This window comes from Hordeum vulgare, chromosome 4H (assembly GCF_904849725.1).
Source record: "Hordeum vulgare subsp. vulgare chromosome 4H, MorexV3_pseudomolecules_assembly, whole genome shotgun sequence".
Taxonomy (NCBI): domain Eukaryota; kingdom Viridiplantae; phylum Streptophyta; class Magnoliopsida; order Poales; family Poaceae; genus Hordeum; species Hordeum vulgare.
Genome location: NC_058521.1, coordinates 529,816,369 through 529,835,023, shown reverse-complemented (window position 1 = coordinate 529,835,023; position 18,655 = coordinate 529,816,369). Strand labels below are relative to the sequence as shown.

Genomic DNA, 18,655 nt, shown 5'->3' with positions numbered 1-18,655 from the left:
ACAACTGCATTCACTTTAAATAGGGCATCATCAAAATCCGTTGAGACGACACCATATGAGCTATGGTATGGCGAGAAGCCGAAGTTGTCGTTTCTTAAAGTTTGGGGATGTGATGCTTATGTCAAAAAGCTTCAGCCTGAAAAGCTGGAACCCAAAGCGGAAAAGTGTGTCTTCATAGGTTACCCAAAAGAGACAGTTGGGTACACCTTCTATCTTAGATCCGAGGTCAAAGTGTTTGTTGCTAAGAACGGAGCTTTTCTTGAGAAAGAGTTTCTCTCGAAAGAATTGAGTGGGAGGAAGATAGAACTTGATGAGGTTGTGGAACCTCTGCTCCAACAGGATGGTGGCACAGGGCAGAGGGAAATCTCTGTCGAGGCAACACCAGCTGAGGAGGAAGCTAATGATGATGATCATGAAGCTTCGGATCAAGTTACTATCGAACCTCGCAGGTCAACAAGATCACGTACTGCTCCCGAGTGGTACGAGAATCCTGTCTCATCTATCATGTTCTTAGACAACAATGAGCCTGCGAATTGTGAAGAAGCAATGGTGGGCCCAGATTCCAACAAATGGTTAGAGGCCATGAAATCCTAGATAGGATCTATGTATGAAAACAAAGTGTGGACTTTCAAAGTATTACCTGAAGGTCGCAAGGCTATTCAGAACAAATGGATCTTTAAGAAGAAGACGGACGCAGACGGTAATGTGACCGTTTATAAAGCTCGACTTGTGGCAAAGGGTTTTTCACAAGTTCAAGGGGTTGTCTACGATGAGACATTCTCACCGTAGCGATGCTTAAATCCGTCCGAATCATGTTAACAATAGCTGCATTTCTCGATTATGAAATCTGGCAGATGGATGTCAGAACGGCGTTCCTTAATGGTTTTCTTAAGGAAGAGTTGTATATGATGCAACCCGAAGGTTTTGTCGATCCGAAGAATGTTAACAAAGTATGCAAGCTCCAGCGATCCATTTATGGACTGGTGTAAGCATCTCAAAGTTAGAATAAGCGCTTTGATGAGGTGATCAAGGCGTTTGGGTTTATACAAGTTGTTGGAGAATCTTGTATATACAAGAAAGTGAGTGGGAACTCTGTAGCATTTGTAATATTATATGTGGATGACATATTGCTGATTAGAAACAATGTGGAGTTTTTAGAGAGCGTAAAGGATTACTTGAACAAATGTTTTTCAATGAAAGACCTAGGAGAAGCTGCTTACATATTAGGCATTAAGATCCATAGAGATAGATCGAGGCACCTAATAGGACTTTCACAGAGCACATACCTTGATAAAGTTTTGAAGAACTTAAAATTGGAGCAATCCAAGAAGGGGTTCTTGCAAGTGTTACAAGGTATAAAGTTGAGTAAGACTCAGTGTCCAGTAACTACGGGAGATAGAGAAAAGATGAGTACCGTCCCCTATGCTTCAGCCATAGGGTCTATCATGTATGCAATGCTCTGCACGAGACCGGACGTCGGCCTGGCCATAAGTATGGCAGACAGGTTTCAAAGTGATCCAGGAGTGGAACCCTGGGCGGCGGTCAAGAATATTCTGAAGCACCTGAAAAGGACTAAGGAAATGTTTCTCGTTTATGGAGGTGACGAAGAGCTCGTCGTAAAGGGTTACGTCGATGCAAGCTTTGACACTGATCTAGATGACTCTAAGTCTCAAACCAGATACATATTTATTCTCAATCGGGGTGTGGTAAGCTGGTGCAGTTCCAAGCAAAGCGTCATAGCAGATTCTACATGTGAAGCGGAGTACATGGCTGCCTCGGAGGCAGCTAAGGAGGGTGTCTGGATGAAGCAGTTCATGACGGACCTTGGAGTTGTGCCGAGCGCACTAAATCCAATAACGCTGTTCTATGACAACACTGGTGCCATTGCTCTAGCCAAGGAACCAAGGTTTCACAAGAAGACCAGACACATCAAACGACGCTTCAACCTCATCCGCGACTATGTCGAAGGAGAGGACGTAAATATTTGAAAAGTGCACACAAATCTGAATGTTGCAGATCCGCTGACTAAACCTCTTCCACGAGCGAAGCATGATCAACACCAGAACTGCATGGGTGTTAGATTCATTCCAATGTAAATCGCATAGCGATGTGAGACTAGATTATTGACTCTAGTGAAAGTGGGAGACTGTTGGAAATATGCCCTAGAGGCAATGATAAAATAGTTATTATTATATTTCCTGTTTCAAGATCATCGTTATTATCCATGCTATAATTGTATTGAATGAAAACATAAATGCATGTGTGGATATATAGACAAAACTATGTCCCTAGTAAGCCTCTAGTTGACTAGCCAGTTGATCAAGGATGGTTAAGGTTTTCTGACCATATGCAAGTGTTGTCACTTGATGACTGGATCACATCATTGGAAGAATGATGTGATGGACAAGACCCAAACTATAAACGTAGCATGTGATCGTGTCATTTTGTTGCTATTGTTTTCTGCGTGTCAAGTATTCATTCCTATGACCACGAGATCATGTAACTCACTGACACCGGAGGAATACCTTGTGTGTATCAAACGTCGCAACGTTACTGGGTGACTATAAAGGTGCTCTACAGGTATCCCCGAAGGTGTCCGTTGAGTTAGCATGGATCAAGACTGGCATTTGTCACTCCGTGTGACGGAGAGGTATCTCGGGGCCCACTCGGTAATACAACATCACATATAAGCCTTGCAAGCAATGTGGCTAAAGTGTTAGTCACGGGATCTTGTATTACAGAGCAAGTAAAGAGACTCGCCGGTAATGAGATTGAAATAGGTATAGGGATACCGACGATCAAATCTCGGGCAAGTAACATACCGAAGGACAAAGGGAATGGTATACAAGATTATATGAATCCTTGGCACAAAGGTTAAACCAATAGGATCTTCGTAGAATATGTAGGATCCAATATGGACATCCAGGTCCCGTTGTTGGATATTGATCGGGGAGTGACTCAGGTCATGTCTGCATAGTTCTCGAACCCGCAGGGTCTGCACATTTAAGGTTCGGTGACGTTTTAGTATAGTTGAGTTATAGGTGTTGGTGACCGAAGGTTTGTTCGGAGTCCCGGATGAGATCACAGACATCACGAGGTTTTCCAGAATGGTTCGGAAACGAAGATTGATATATAGGATTGTTTCATTTGGCCTCCGGAAAGATTTCGGACATTGTCGGTAGTGTACCGGGAATGACGAATGTGTTATGGGTTTTTACCGGGAGGGGGCCATCCACCCGGGAGAGAACCTAATAGCCCATGGGTGGTGCACCAGCCCTTGGTGGGCTGGTGAGGCCAGCCCAATAGGGCTATTTCGGCCAAGAGGAAAAAATCAAAGGAGAAAGAAAAAAAAGGAAAAAAAGAGGAGGTGGGAAGGAAGCAAGGGACTCCTCCCTCCAAACCGACTTGGAGGAGGATCCCTCCTCCCTTCGGCCGGCTCCCTAGAGGTAAGCCCCACCCCTTGGCTCCTCCTATATATACTTGAGGTTTAGGGATTTTTGAGACACAACTTTGCCACGTGCAACCCTAAACCTCTACTTCGTAGTTCTTCCTCTAGATCAGTTTTCTGCGGAGCTCGGGCGGAGCCCTGCAGGAATAGATCATCACCATCATCAGTGCGCCAGCACGCTGCCGGAGAACTAATGTACTTCCCCATCTCTTTTGCTGGATCAAGAAGGCGGAGATCGTCATTGAGCTGTACATGTGCTGAACGGGGAGGTGTCGTCCGTTCGGTGTTAGATCGGGACGGATCGTGGGACAACGGTGATTTGAATCACGAAGCCGTTCCACTACATCAACCGTGTTTCTTAATGCTTCCCGCTTAGCGATCTACAAGGGTATGTGGATCCGATCTCCCTCTCGTAGATGAACATCACCATGATAGGTCTTCGTGTGCGTAGGAATTTTTTTTGGTTCCCATGCAACGTTCCCCAACAATTTATAATTATGTCAATTGCCCAACTGTAATTTGTTTACCCAAGCATAGTTGTTTATCGTCTTTTGGGAGAGAGACATCACTAGTGAACATCATGTGACTCATGTCCATATCACCACCATTGCTTACACCTCCACCATTTAGTGCTTTCATTTACTTTTCCGTTGCAATCACTATCACTATTCCCGCTTGTGTTTTGATCCTTTGCAAACTACAAAGCTGGAGAGATTGACAACCTCTCTGTACTCGTTGGGAGCAAAGTTATTTGTTGTGTGTGCAGGTCCACGTCTTCTGCTAGCGCCAGAGCAGCAGACACCTACTTGTTGATCCTTGGAGTCCTCCTGGTTCGATAAACCTTACAGTTTCCGTGTAAGGGAAACTTGCTGCTGACTACATCTCCACCTTCCACTTGGGGTAACCAACGAGGGGCGAGAAGTATATTCATCAACTCGTCATCAGCATGTCGTCGGATGGATCTCGGTATAGAAGGCGTCGAAGGGGCGCGTGCGGACGCCGCGGTAGCCCGAAGTTCCTCAGCGACGCGAGAAAAGAGGCAGAGGGGCGTGTGGCGAGACGAGGGAGGGCGCGTGGCGAGTCGAGGGGGCGGCGATTTTGGTGGAACGGCGCGTGGCGGGCGCTGCATTTTATAGGCGTCACGCGCCAAATCTAGCGCGCGCCTGCCCGCTTTTTCTCGCGCGCTTGAGTTTGCCGTCTCCGCCGGAGCACGCAAAATCATCCCGCACGCGCTAAAGGAGTTTTACTGCGCGCGTGCTTTTTAGCGCGGCTGTTGGAGATGCTCTTAGCCGCTCCCTAAATTAGACATGCGTGCCGCTCCGCTCCGGAGCGAAGCTGCAGAGCGGAGGAAGTCCGAACAGACACTAAGAGGCTGTTCGGGTCTTCTCCAGTTTGAGAACTTCACTCCGCGTGAGGAGCTCGGTTTGAGCAACTTTCTGGAATTGTGTTGCCGCTTCCTCCACTCCAGGAGCTGCAGTTGCGGAGCGGAAAGGATCCGAACAACCCCTAAAAATGTGTCTGTTTCGTGATTTTTAATTAGAACATCGTCTGCTCCTGAAGCAGAGTCATGAAGCGGAGGGACTCCGAACATGCAGTAAGAAAACGTGAGCAAAATGTTTGATGGAGTTGACTCTGGCTCAGGAAGAGAAACAACGCGGAGGAGAGGAACCCGGTAAATAAATGACGACCGACGTCATCATCGCATTTGCCAATAATTATTGTCATGGTTTTAGTTCGAATTTAAACGCTAGCGCTTTTTTGGAAAAAATTTAGGCCAGAAGGAGACGTTTTTGTCGATCGTAATTTCATCAATTTTAAGATATTATACTGACTCCCTTTTAAAAAATGCTAATAGGATAAATTTTACGTATGTGAGTTCATAAATGTGAGTGTATATGATTATACAATCATAAAACTATATATGGAGCTGTTTGGTAATCCATCAGCTCCCTAAAATTTATCAATGGAGTATGGTCCTGTTCGGTAATCCCCTACTCTCAGAATCCGTGAAATGAGAAAACTGCAGCTTCATCATTTTAAACTACAGCTCCGTCAAACTCCGTTTTCAAAGTTGTGAAGCAGAGCGATACCAAATACATAAAACATATCAATATACAGTTTTTAACTAGAACTCTGCCTGCTCCGCGAGCAGAGTTTTGGAGCAGAGCAAAGTTCTGGAGCGGAGGGACTCCGAACAGGCCGTAAGAAAACGTCAGCAAAATGTCCGGTGGAGTTGACTCTGGCTCACGAAGAGAAACAGCGCGGAGGAGAGGAACCCGGTAAATAGATGACGACCGGCGTCATCCTCGCACTGCCAAATTTGCCCTATGCGCCCCCTACATCAGCCGGAACCCTGACAAAAAATTTCCCCTAAAACCCTCGCCGTCTCTCCCAAACTTCCCAACCCTGACGTTCCCCTTGTGCGGCCATGGCGGGCTCGGATCCGGAGCCTGACATCGCCGAGCTCTTCTGCCACTACAACGCCCTCTACTTCCAGGACACCCTCGGCGCGTGCGCCGTCACCTGGGCGGAGGAGCCACTCCCCTACGGGTAACAGTCGCCCTCCCAATCGTCGAGTTCTTTCTGTTCTTGGGTGCCATCTAGGTTGGCTTTCTGGCCGGGCTTATGCAGATCGAGGCCTCAGATGTGGAGTGTTTCCCGTATTGCAAGATATATCTTGCATTTCTTTGTTCCCCTTCGGAAATCACTGCACATTCGCGGGCTGCCTAGATTCGATGCATTTTGATAAATTTTCGGGGGGAAATTGCAGGGAGAAGAACGCTATTGTGCAGGAGCGGTGATTTGGTCCTTCCGGAGGTGCTAGAGGTTTAGCAGCCTTGTCAAGTCTAGACGGCCGTTCGTCTATCAGGGGGAACTTTCACAATTACATTTGGAGGGGAAGAGTCCAGTCGCTTTCTTGCGTTCATAAGAATTACCAACCCCTAAAATAATTGGGGCACCAGAGGGAACAATAATGCTATCCGTTTTTCACTATTCCGGTCAAAAGTTCCAGCCAAGACATAGGTGGCTCAGATAACCCTATAAACTGCTGCGTACGCATCGATGTTGGCTGAAGTTTTAGTGCTAACCTCTGAATCCTTGCATTGTTATATTGTGCATTGAGTTGAAGATACGTTTGGAGCACTGTGGTGTCGGTAGTAAGTATTGGGTGTATGAAAAGAACAAAGCAGGATGAATCAGTATGTATCTTCCACATCCTTTCTGGGAAGGATAGAGGAAAACTGTGTAGAGATGATACCATTTATGCACTTGCCATCTCGATCAATGCCACACTCAATTAAGGGTCTGTTCGGCAATCCTCCACTCCAGAAAAAACAGCCGCTCTGCTCCGATCCACGCAGGACGCGCTCTCCCGATTGAATGCCTGGAGGAAGGACCATTCGGCTGGCTCCGCTCTGTGCGGCTGATTCTGTTTCTTAGCATGTTAGCAATAGAGAGAGGAGAGGAGAGAAAATAGACTCATACCGTTTCGGCGGTGGCACTTGGCGGTGGCACTTGGCGGTGGCACTTATTGTAATTTTGATCAGCTCCCGCTTCTTCTGAAACAAGGAGCATGGGTCACGCCGCTCCGCTCTCCATTATCAGATTCTCAGAGCTGATGTGTTCGGCACCGCTCCACCCGCTCCGGTCGTGGAGTTAGGAGCTGGAGTGTTGCCGAACAGGGTCTAAGTAGCCACTGCTGGATGGCTCCACTAGATGTGAACCATTAGATGCCATTGTTTGGGCGACTGAAAAGGTTTAGGGCTGAAGACCTTCCTATTGTACATACGTTATACATTATAATATGCTTGGATATACTGAAAATAGTCCTAATCTCTTAAGACATGGTGCAATAGCTCTTTGTTCCAACACAAGGATCTATTGTGATTTTCTTACTTGTAGACTTGATGAAAGCAGAACTTTTGGTGGGATGATTTGGTCCTGTCTCCTGTGATGGGGCACAGTGGCAATTTTGCACTTAAGGAATAGCCACTGTACCAATCAACAAATACGTTTGTTTGAAATCCACAACTCTAAAAGGCTACCACGAAAGAAGCCTCAACCCTCAAGAGAGTGCCAAGTCGTCTCGTTTCTCCATGCATCTTGGATTTGCAATTTACGGAATAGATATGTCTACCTCTCCTAAGTATTCATTACATCATAAAACCTCACCACATAAAGTCTAGAATATTCATATGGTATGGTTATTTTTTGGGTAAAAACAAGTTAATAATACCAAGGCTTCAGTACGCGTGAGACTTATCATTGATTAAAAATACGAGTGAAGTGTAATGCATCCATTTTAATCAGTTATGAAAAGTGACGAGAAAATTGTGGAACCAAAGCGTGCTATGACATTAGTACATTACAAAGGTCAATGAATTTTCTTGTAATAGATGAATTGTATACCGTGTGGTTGGAACATGGTGGCGTATCCCGGTCGATGCGGGTTCAAACCCTGTGGACGTGATTAATTTTGTGGGTTCAGGTGTTGCGCCTCGCACCTCCTTAATTTAAAAGCCGCAGGGGCTCCTCCTGCTGGTCTAGATTTTCTATACTATGTGATGCATCAATCATAGTGGTGGACTTCCAGTTAGGAAATAGTTCAGCATTATGCTAATAGTTCGATTCATTTGAGTAAAAAAACTGAATGGATTTATACCAGAAATAGCTTTCTGAAGTCCAACCAATGCTAAAGCCAGATTTAATTATGTGTGATTTATCATCCACATTAGTATGTATCGAAGTACTTGTTGGTTCCCGTTACGGTATCACCAGAATAACTGTATTGAAATTTCTCATGTTTAATCTTTTTTTTTCAGTGATACAAGTGGCTGTGAGTATTATCCTGGTGGTGGTGGCTGTATTGTACTTCTTTCGAGGTCCTTGTATGAAGTTCACACATACTCCGATCTGAAGAATGTTTTGCTCCATGAGATGATTCATGCCTATGTGTGCATCAAAGATAATAACACTAACCATAGGTACTTGTTCAATAAGACAAAGACTGGGATTTTCTAATATGCCTCCAAATTTCTAATTTCCTTCTGGTTAATTTCATACCGTGGTTGCAGTAACCATGGTGTAAACTTTCAGAAGTTAATGAATACAATCAATTCCAGCCCTGTACCAGATCGTCATGTAAGTTGACTTCAAGTATTGGCTGTCAATCAGTCTGTGCTTACGAGGTTCGTTATTAACATCGTCAATTATATTCAGCGTCCTCTTGGTGGCTACAACATAATTACACTCCATGATATCAGAAAGAAATGTTATCAATACGAAGTAAGTATCTGGACTGTAATACTAGTAAGTAAATCGGAAATTAAATTTTGAGATTGACAGCTCACCACTTGTGCAGTGTGATGGCTGTGGAGATTTTGTTAGATCAACCAAGATCAGAGGACCTTCACATGATGACTGCATTGAGAGAATGGGTGCTAATTCCTCGTGCCCGAATTCAGCTTGTCAGTGGCATAGGTATTAGCTCTATGCTTCACTGCAATTTTTTATTTGGTATTTGCCTTTTTGGTATATCTGCTGTTTCTCTCCTGCCACCGATTTCACTGACTTGATGACATTCCTTACTTGTTCTAGCTATACCACTCGGCTTCTCAACAAGTGTCATATAAAGAAGGGGGAGTTGCCATTATGTATTTGGAAAGAACAAGAAATATATCTGCACTATAGAAAGCATTATGCATATATGTCAATATGTGTACATTGGCACACCAACAAATATATTGGTATGAAAAAAGAAATGAAAATATAGCAACAAATCGTGTCTTAAAGAAGACTTAATTTACATTTCAGATCCAGTTGTGTCCATGTATATCTTCCTTTTTTATGTGATGGAGGAGTCACATCATCAATCTTAAGATTACGTAATTGTCATCATCCCTGTTTTCATGGTATTACATATAAAATAGCAAACCAAACGGTCACATGCAAGTAATTCAAGTAAGGAAGCTACCGTTGAACATTCAATATTGCTCTCACGATCACTATCATGACACGGTTTTCCATCTTGGTTGTTGTTGTGCACATCTATGACATCACAACTCTCATTGATTCCTGCAGTCCCTACTTTTACATATACAGACAAACATAAGATTGTTTCAATGCACATCAAAACTAATAAGCTGAAAGGTAGATAGGGCTTAAAAATAATATATATGTATACATGCTTAATTGTCTGAAATCTTTCGAAGTATTTTTTCTTCAGGATTGTAGGTTTTGCAACAGCTGTACCAACGAGGGGATTAGAAAGGATGTAGTATCCTGATAGGTGTAGGCAGACAGAGGAGACAAGGCTTCCATCTCCAGCTCGAGATCTAGAAGGCACATAGGATTGCATGTAGAATGCAACACACAGAGCCTCTTTGAGATCTCTTGGCAAGCAATCTATATCATCCATCTGTTTGAACCTAAATAATTGCAGTTACCTAGTGTAGCATGAAAGAATTAAACCATAAAAGAATAACATGTTTTGAAATATAATTGTAGCTAAGGATTGATTTTCTAGACTGTCAAAAAATAGATTGATTTTTATAGCTTCGAAATCAATCATCAACAATTGTTTGGACAATGTGCTCCATTGCTCCTAATTAAACAATGCGGGCTCATATTTTGGAATAGTCTGAGCTCACACAATGCTTCCTTAGGTTTATTGGAGCACACTAATCTGCTGATTTCTTGACAAATTATCATGAAACTCTACAATATGAATAGTTAGCTAAACCTGGGTTATGTTTAATGGTTGAATTCTTTATTAAGGCCACACTTGGCAATTACAATTATATTGGGTTGAAGCATGCTGGATAGCAGAGCTTGCTAAGAAATGCTGGTAAGGCGCTATGGGCGTTGCATCCTGTGTCTAGACACATGTCCTGCCTGGATCTTAAGCTGGAGGAGAATGGAGCATTGTTCCTGATCCATGCCTACAACTCCATATACCTGACAGGATACATCTTTTCAAGCCCCACACTGATATGGCTTCTGCAAGACCTGCAATCTCGAAGAAAATCATCAAAAGATTACGGACAAGTGTGCATACATGCATATGCATTTAAGCTTATCTACCTTTAGATTATTATTTCTATGTGCATGGATTTTTTTTTACTTTTTGTCTCCAAATATAGAGTGGAACCACAAGAAACCAATGAGAGAAAATGCGCTGCTGATAAGTGATTAAATTGTATAGCAAGATGTGCACACCAACAACCAAGATAAAAAAAATGTCATAGGGTGATCTCTCGAGCAATAAATGTCATGCAGAGTTCTAGGCAAAAAACATGCCATATGACAACTTCCCCTTCTTTGTGTGACTGTTGTTGAGCCAAAGGAGTGTTATGAAGTCAGTTACACCGATGCTGGAAATGAAACATTTTTTAACCCTAAAGCTGATGACTTGTTGATAATAGAAAAAATCTGATTGAGTGGGTCAGTAATGTCAAAATGTTATGTAATGGTAGCGAGGCTAACATACTAACTTTCTTAGTTACTTGTCACTGTCTGCTAATTATGCAGGTATCCGAGTTTGGTTATTTATCTGACACGTCATCTAAATTTAAGCCTGACAAAAGAAGGATAGTCTCCGACTGCGAATTAGATTTTTTTGATGCAAAATCTTACCAAAATATGCTTTTCTCAAATTTGTTGGATTTTTCGTATTAATCTATCGCCAACTTTGCACCCTATTTTTGTACCTCCTTCCCACCATATACTCTTGGATGTTTGCCTTTTAATGTTGGTTTTGATATGTATATCTTGGTATGCAGGCACAAGAAGCGATGCTCCGGTAGCTATCATAGAGTTGGAAAATCAGCACCGGGCTGTGCAGAACCAGGGGGTTCAGTAGGTAGCTTTTGCCATAAGACCTAGTAGTTCATCTAGAAATGTCTGGACCACTCTTCATTTTGTTTCATTACTAGTATACGTTGTATAGAGTTATAGTGTTGTTTATTGTTTTTGACAGCTTCAGTTGAAGAAACACTTGATGAACGCAAGGCTGCCAAATCAGCCAGTGGAAGCTGGCATGCCAAACATACATCAAATAAGCCGGGGACAAGCAATAAGCATGAACTGGAAGATGCACCAGCTGAGTTCCGTCATCCTACTGATGATGCAATCGACAAATCAGGACTGGGCTCCTCTTCAGGGGACAGGTCTAATAAGAAAATCAAATTATCGAAGGACGTTTGCTTTGGCAACTTGACTGGCACAACTGTTCAGGAAGCACCAAAGCGATCAAGACCAGATACAGCAAAAAGGAACCAAGAGTGCAGCAGAAGAAAGAAAAGGAAAACCAGCAAGTGGGACAGATCCTATTCAATAATAGTTGAACGTTTGAATTATTACTGTGTCGATGATTCAGATGAAGATGAGGTACCTTTGATCAATAAAAGAACCGAAATGAGAAAACGACAAAGGTTACTGGAAAATTCTCAGGCTCCGGAACCAAACAATGGTAGAAAGGATGTGTGTGTTGAATCTTGTTCTCAAGGCCCAGGGGACAAGAACATATCTGAAAGTGAGCCTGCTTCTCAAGTCGAAGAACGGTCGTTGCCAGATCATCTTGTGCGTGATCGTGTAGCTGCTCCAGGTCAAACTGGCGATGGAACTTTGGTTTCACCAATCGTTGGTGAAATTGTGGACATTCCAGATGGGTGACTATCACAGAGTCTCAGTAGCTCCTCTTATCAGCCCAAGCTTTCCGTTGCGCGTCCTGCTACTGCTAGACATGTCGCTACACTGCAGAGGTGCTAAGGTTGTAAAACTTGAAACTCGGATTGGTTTGCGCATCTCGCCACTATGGTGAGGATGCTGTAGTTTATGTGCCCTGCGCTGCTGTACATAGTCTTGTTTATTTCTGTTACAGTCCTTTTTTTGTATTACTAATTACTAGCATAGAGGGGTTTGCAATGGCAGGTCTGTAGGCTGTAGCTCACTTCACCGTGTTTCTCTTTTGTTTCCTGACAGTGGCAAGTCATGTAATTGCAGGCCTATGGTTTTCGGTTCTTTTTTACCATAGACGTGAGAAAAGATTAGATGCAAGGCCACTTTGTAATTAGGTTCTAACTTTGACTAGTGATTTGACCAACCAAAAATGTTACATGTCACAAAAGGTACTGCCACATGATTTGTCTCCGAAAAATAAGTTCCGTATGTTTGATTTGTTATGGCATGTAACATATATTTTGTTGGTCAAATGAATTGCCAAAGTTACATCCAAGTTAGGAAGTCACAATGCTGTGCTATGTCTGCATTTCTTTGCATCTTTGGTTTCTTAATACTACCTACTAGTAGTAGTATTGATATTGACGATAAACCCCTTTCAAAAAATTTAAATGAGAAAAGCTACCCAAACACACGGGAATTGCCCTATCTCCATCTTATCTCACTCCCAAACCCCCCCACTCATCTACACTTCTATCCACACCGTCGAGCTGCGCGCGCGCGCCCTCCGCCATGGCGTCCATCACCCTCCTCTCCCTCGCTCCAGCCGCGACCTTCCTCCACCTCCCGGCCTCCACCGCCTCCTCCTCCCGCTTCGCCGCCATTCCCCGCTCCCTCGCCGGCCGCCGGGCCCTCCTCCTCCGCGCGCGCGCGCCCCGCCGCGTCACCGTCGTGTGCAGCGCCGCCGAGACCTCCGAGGCGGAGCCCGTGGAGAAGTTCCGGCTCGACAACCTGAGCCCGCAGAAGGGGGCGCGGCGGAAGCCGAAGCGGAAGGGGCGCGGTATCTCGGCGGGGCAGGGCGCCAGCTGCGGGTTCGGCATGCGCGGGCAGAAGTCGCGCTCCGGGCCCGGCGTCCGCCGAGGGTTCGAGGGCGGGCAAATGCCGCTCTACCGCCGTCTTCCTAAGCTCCGCGGAATCGCCGGCGGTGAGTCACCTCCAACAATCTACATTGTTCATATAATGTGCTCAATTGGCTTTCGAAACGCATCAGTGACCGTCTTTGGGAAACGACGACTTTGATTAAAATAACCTGATGCTAGTTCTACCCTGCCTTTTTCAGGAATGCATATCGGGTTGCCAAAGTACGTGCCGTTCAATTTGAGAGACATAGTGCAGGGTGGGTTCAAGGACGGCGATGAGATTTCGTTGGAGTCCTTGAAATCGAGGGGCTTGATTAATCCATCCGGCAGGGAAAGAAAGCTTCCACTCAAGGTACAACCTATGGTGATTTACATGGTTATCTCTACTGAAACCCAAGTGTCCTTGCATTTGAATGTTTGGCTTAATTTCTGGCCATGCGCAACTTGATTGGTCTTTCCTTTTCCTAGCTGTTGTGTTGCATGCAAGATATTGTTTTTGCGCACGAGGCTAAGGTGCATGGTTGAGGTTGCTCTAAGCATTATTTATTCCTATTTAGGTTGTAGGAGTAACTGTTAGTTCACATCATCTTTTCTTGAGATGTAACAAGAAACTCTAACTGGAATTAGTAGATATATTCACCTAATTTAGTAGGTTCCATAATGCAGCACAGCAATTGCAAACTGGACCTAGAACAGTTGTCAATGCTAATTTTGTAATGTGGAGTGCTATTGGTTTTGTCCTTGGTCCCTTGCCACTCTCTTGTCCTGCTGGAGTGCTGGTAACAGTTGATGTTACTTCTTAATTTTGGTAGGGTTGTTGTTGCATTCAAGAGCCTTATTGGTATATCCTTTTTTGGGAAAAGAGAGATTGGTTAATCAATAACCAAATGTGTACAATTCTGCACACAAAACGAAGAGATACAAGCAGGAGCTTGATTATCCCAAACACCACACCCTGTTTGTCGCAAGTTGCGTGAGCTCATGAGCGACCTTATTAGCATCTCTCTTAACCTTTGCAACTGGTTCCCAGGCATAAGTTGCATCATATTAGCATTGATGACGATGATCACCATACTCCAACAGTCCAACTTGCCTTATCTGTAGTCCAGCTGCTGTGGGCGTTAACTTCCAACAAAGAATATGATTTGAGAATGCCTGGTTATGATTAGCCTGAGAAAATCCTTCCAAACAACCGTACATTTCAGCTTCTTCCACACATTAATATATATCTTGATCTTTTCGAGACAACTGCATGTGTATGAATTTGGATAACAACTCCCAACTGAAGCATCCCGTTACCTCTAGATATCCTGTATCCACATTGGTTTTTGCCTAGCCCTTAGGCGGCTGTGTCCACGAGTTAGTGTTTATATTAGTATGGCATCTTCTCAACATCAAGCAAACCAGGATAAAATGGGCCCTTTTCCTTTTACACCTTCAGATTCAGACTACCCATTTTGTATGGACCGGGTCTAGTTTGTTAGATACTGAACCAAGTCATGAACGGTAGCATCTCCTTAAGAATGAACAATGTCAATGTCATTCCTAGGTGCCAAGTTCTCCAAAGCATGAGAAGGAAGTAAAGCTGATTTTTTTTGCTAACTATAAATCCAACAAAAAAGTAAACCAGCATTGTCCTGTATACCTGAACATATGTTCTGCCGGAATACCTGAACAAAGTAAGCCATTTGTTTTTCTTGGTTGCTAATGCATCAATAGTTACTTACCATCCAAAAACTCTCCTTTTTGACACATTAGCATACCATATATTTTACAATAAATTATGCTCACCAGCAGCCAAATGGCCATTCCCATCTTTCTTAGTTTCAGCAGATAACTGTGAGCCAACTTATAAGCACTTGTGACTGAAAAAACACCCATTTTAATCGTAGAGCCAGGTAATGAAGTGTTATTGAATTTTTACCATTTACTGGTAGTTGGATCTTTAAAATTTCCTGGGCATCATGAGGATAAAAGGTGTCTTGTATCAATTCAACATCCCAATAGCATGCTCGCAGAAACTAGTAATTGTGAATAACAGCTTCATGTGAGCCTATTTACCTTTGTTTCAGGGCTCTCCTTACATTTGTCCTATAGATCAAACAGTTTCAGAAATAACTATACATTTGTGCCTCTGCACCCAAAAAAAATGGATTTCATCTGCTACTTGTGAGTGCCATTTTGTATGGTCTGTGTATGACTGTATGTTTACGTCCTGTTCGCGCAATATGTAGATTTTGGGAGATGGTGATCTATCAGTCAAGTTGAACATCAAGGCTGGGGCATTCTCTTCTGCGGCCAAGGAGAAACTTGAGGCAGCTGGCTGTACTTTAACAGTGTTGCCCAAGCGGAAGAAATGGCTACCAGCAGCTTATGTGAAGAACCAAGCTCGTGCTGAAGAGTACTTCAGCAAGAAAAAAGGCGGCGCTGGTGAATCTGATGAAGCTGCCGCATAGAGTTCATACAACACTGTACTTCTCTGCCCTTCTCTTTAGCATATGTTCATTGCTCCCATCTCATTTCAAAACTACCATGTAAGATGGATTTTGTGTTTATGTGATAAGCAAGTAAGTTGTGCCCTTATTTTCAGTACTGTGTTACCATGCATGGCCCCTTTTTATGTGGTGTTCCTTAAAAGAAATATTAGCTTTAACTATTCACAATATAAACGGGTATTAGTAAAACAAAGCCCTAGGTTTTGGAATTTTGGCTCATAATAGTACTGTATAACACAAAGCTCAGTAGTAACACACCTCCCCTAGTTTTAGGAATCAATGGTCAATGTGAAAAAAGGATCATGTGCCACTTGCATCAGATATTATAGCTTTTGAAATGTATATCCACGTAGCAATACTGGAAATGGCATACAATTATGTCGATAATTTATGTGCCAGTTATTTTCTTGCCAACTTTCTTCTTTTTATTGTCGAGGCTAAAACCTGATGTGGCAATCTCATTCAAGGAGAAACATCTCTGAATAATGTAGGGTGTCTATGTTTATGTTCATCGATAGGGTAATTTGGGCTGTTTTTGAAATCGTCATCTCAGCGTCTTCATTAATGACCTAATGTGGACCTGTGGGCTTCTTAATTGTGCGTGCACGCCCTTTCCTGGTTCCTGGATAGTGGACGGCGTGCATATATGATGTACTGTTCACTATTGACAGGAATCTGCAATTATTATAAAAAGGCGCAATTCATTCTATACACGCATAACCACTGTTGTGTGAACAAAACATTTCAACAGAGCTCATCCTTTCCTGAAAAAAAAAAAAAAAAAAAAAAACAGAGCTCATCCTAGGGTTGCGTGTTTGAAGGAGTTTGATTAGGACAGTTCTACATGCTTGACTGCTGTTAAGTATGTACTCCAGTTACATACAAACACTTTTACTTCCTCTGTATCTAAATAATTGTAGTTACGAAGAGCAAGACTAGTTCTCTTCAACTGCAATTATTTAGATACAAAGGGAGTACATGATAAATCTTCGCATCATCACCTATGGGCCCTGGAGTTAACGCTGACTCTGTACATTACAAGGAATTTCTCTTTTGTTGAGTTAATCTGGCGGTATGGACAGCACATTTCCCCTGGAAATGTTCCCTCGTGTTCATCAGTGGGTGATCCATGCATTCCAGTTGGTGCTCCAAACACTACAAGTACTACTGTTTTTCTATGATTGCTCAAACATAAATGCCTGCCAAGGAGTGCTTCCCTGTCTTTGTGACTTGTCCCATTAGGACGCGCATGATTATAGTGCTCATGATCTGTAATCTGTACTATCATTTTTTTTTCATTGGTCCCTTCTCTTGATCCTTCCTCACATTGACACTTCTGTTTTGAACTGGCTTGTTGTATATCATTTCAATTGTTTATATGCTTACTGAATTTCTTGGTAAACATTTCTCTTACAATTCCATTCCACCCCAGCATTAGTTTATGGCTGCATTATTTAGAAAAACAAAGCTGAGAGAAACACTTTATATTTCAGATGACATATATCCAAATCATGTAACTAATCTATCATGTTGATTTCGTGTGAGCGTTGCGTGGCAACATTTTGAATGGTCATACATAGATAAGTCAATCTTCAGTAGTTTAATAAGTACCACATTGACAAACTAGTTAAGCGACGCGCTAACACATTCACTAAGCATCTGAAGTGTAATATCACTGCGAGTATTTGAACAATCTGGACGCTTGTCGACATTTTAATCTTTTGATAGAAGTACCCTCGCAATGTCTGGATTGACCGGTGGATGGAAACGTGATGGAACGGCAATCTCTTTGCTCTCCAAGCAAACCTGCCGGATCAAAATTTAGAGACAGACGGTGTTTATAGCTAATTTTTATGGATAGTGAGGTCACAGTGGAGTACACCTGTGCACACTTACGCTTGCCAAGCAAGGTTTCTTGCTATTCCTCCCCATGTCAACGCTTTCAGAAAAAGAAAAAAAGAAAAATGCGTCATGCTGCCAAAGAGAAAATTCCTCAGCCAAGGAAGGGAAAGGGGTCGAATTTCCTGCTCATGTATTTTGCATGTGAGAAGACGAGCAGAAGATCTCCGCTAACTACTCTACAACTACAACTATTTAGGTACACAGGGAGTACTGCTTTGTCGAGCAAAATTTGTGGCGAGATGTTAGCTGCACAAGCTGGAATACATTCCAGAACTCCACTTCTTGCATACGTATGGAGATTATAGATGTATGTATAGGATGGCAAACACCATTCTTTTTCATCTTCCCGGTTGGTTAGGTTAGGTACAGAGGTACTAGCTGTTAGATTGATCTCTTTCCCAATGGGCCCAACAGCCCATTGGACCAGATTGATCTCTTTTTCAATGGGCCCACGCCCTGATCGGGGGCGTCCAGCCCAAGCTAGGCTGGTGGGCCCCTGTCGCGCAGTGTTATATATAGAGGAGGTGGGGATCTGGAGGGAGCTCATCGAGTTCATCACAAGGTAATAATCTACTACATCATCCCGAACACATCTAGCCTAAGATCCACGAGATCTATCAGTGGTATCAGAGCCACGAGGCTTTTGATGTGTTTTCGAAGCAAGAATATACAAGAAAGAATTCCCCTCCCCGATATGAACCCAAGAAAGGGCAAGGCACCGAGGATGGCTACGGCCTCATCGGAAAAGAAGCGTTGCCGCAAGGCCGCGCCTGTTCCTCTCGATCCCCACACGCATCGGCAAGCCGAGGTGTGGGGAAGAAGAACCTACCTCCTCGGAGGCAAAGTACGAATCTAGATCCAAAATAAAACCAAGAAAAATACACGGATCCGAACCGCAAAAGGCAAGAAAAAAAGAAGGAAAAAAAAGAAAGGGGGCGAGGAACATGCAAAGAAAAACAAAGATTTGGCCTATGGATCCAATGACAACGAGG

General features: G+C 43.4%; 2 protein-coding genes across 2 annotated transcripts; both read left to right on the top strand.

The window, feature by feature from the left end:
- Positions 1–5,637: 5,637 nt before the first annotated feature.
- Positions 5,638–12,570, top strand: LOC123449288 (DNA-dependent metalloprotease dvc-1-like). Its single transcript, XM_045126445.1, has 7 exons — positions 5,638–5,998; positions 8,272–8,433; positions 8,524–8,590; positions 8,669–8,734; positions 8,811–8,929; positions 11,230–11,309; positions 11,427–12,570. The coding sequence occupies exons 1-7, from the start codon at positions 5,877–5,879 to the stop codon at positions 12,119–12,121; spliced, it is 1,311 nt and encodes a 436-aa protein (XP_044982380.1). The 5' UTR covers positions 5,638–5,876; the 3' UTR covers positions 12,122–12,570.
- A 267-nt stretch (positions 12,571–12,837) lies between these two features.
- LOC123449289 (50S ribosomal protein L15, chloroplastic) lies at positions 12,838–15,855 on the top strand. Its single transcript, XM_045126446.1, has 3 exons — positions 12,838–13,331; positions 13,467–13,618; positions 15,501–15,855. Exons 1-3 carry the CDS (start codon positions 12,920–12,922, stop codon positions 15,720–15,722), a joined length of 786 nt encoding a protein of 261 aa, XP_044982381.1. The 5' UTR covers positions 12,838–12,919; the 3' UTR covers positions 15,723–15,855.
- The last annotated feature ends 2,800 nt before the right edge of the window (positions 15,856–18,655 follow it).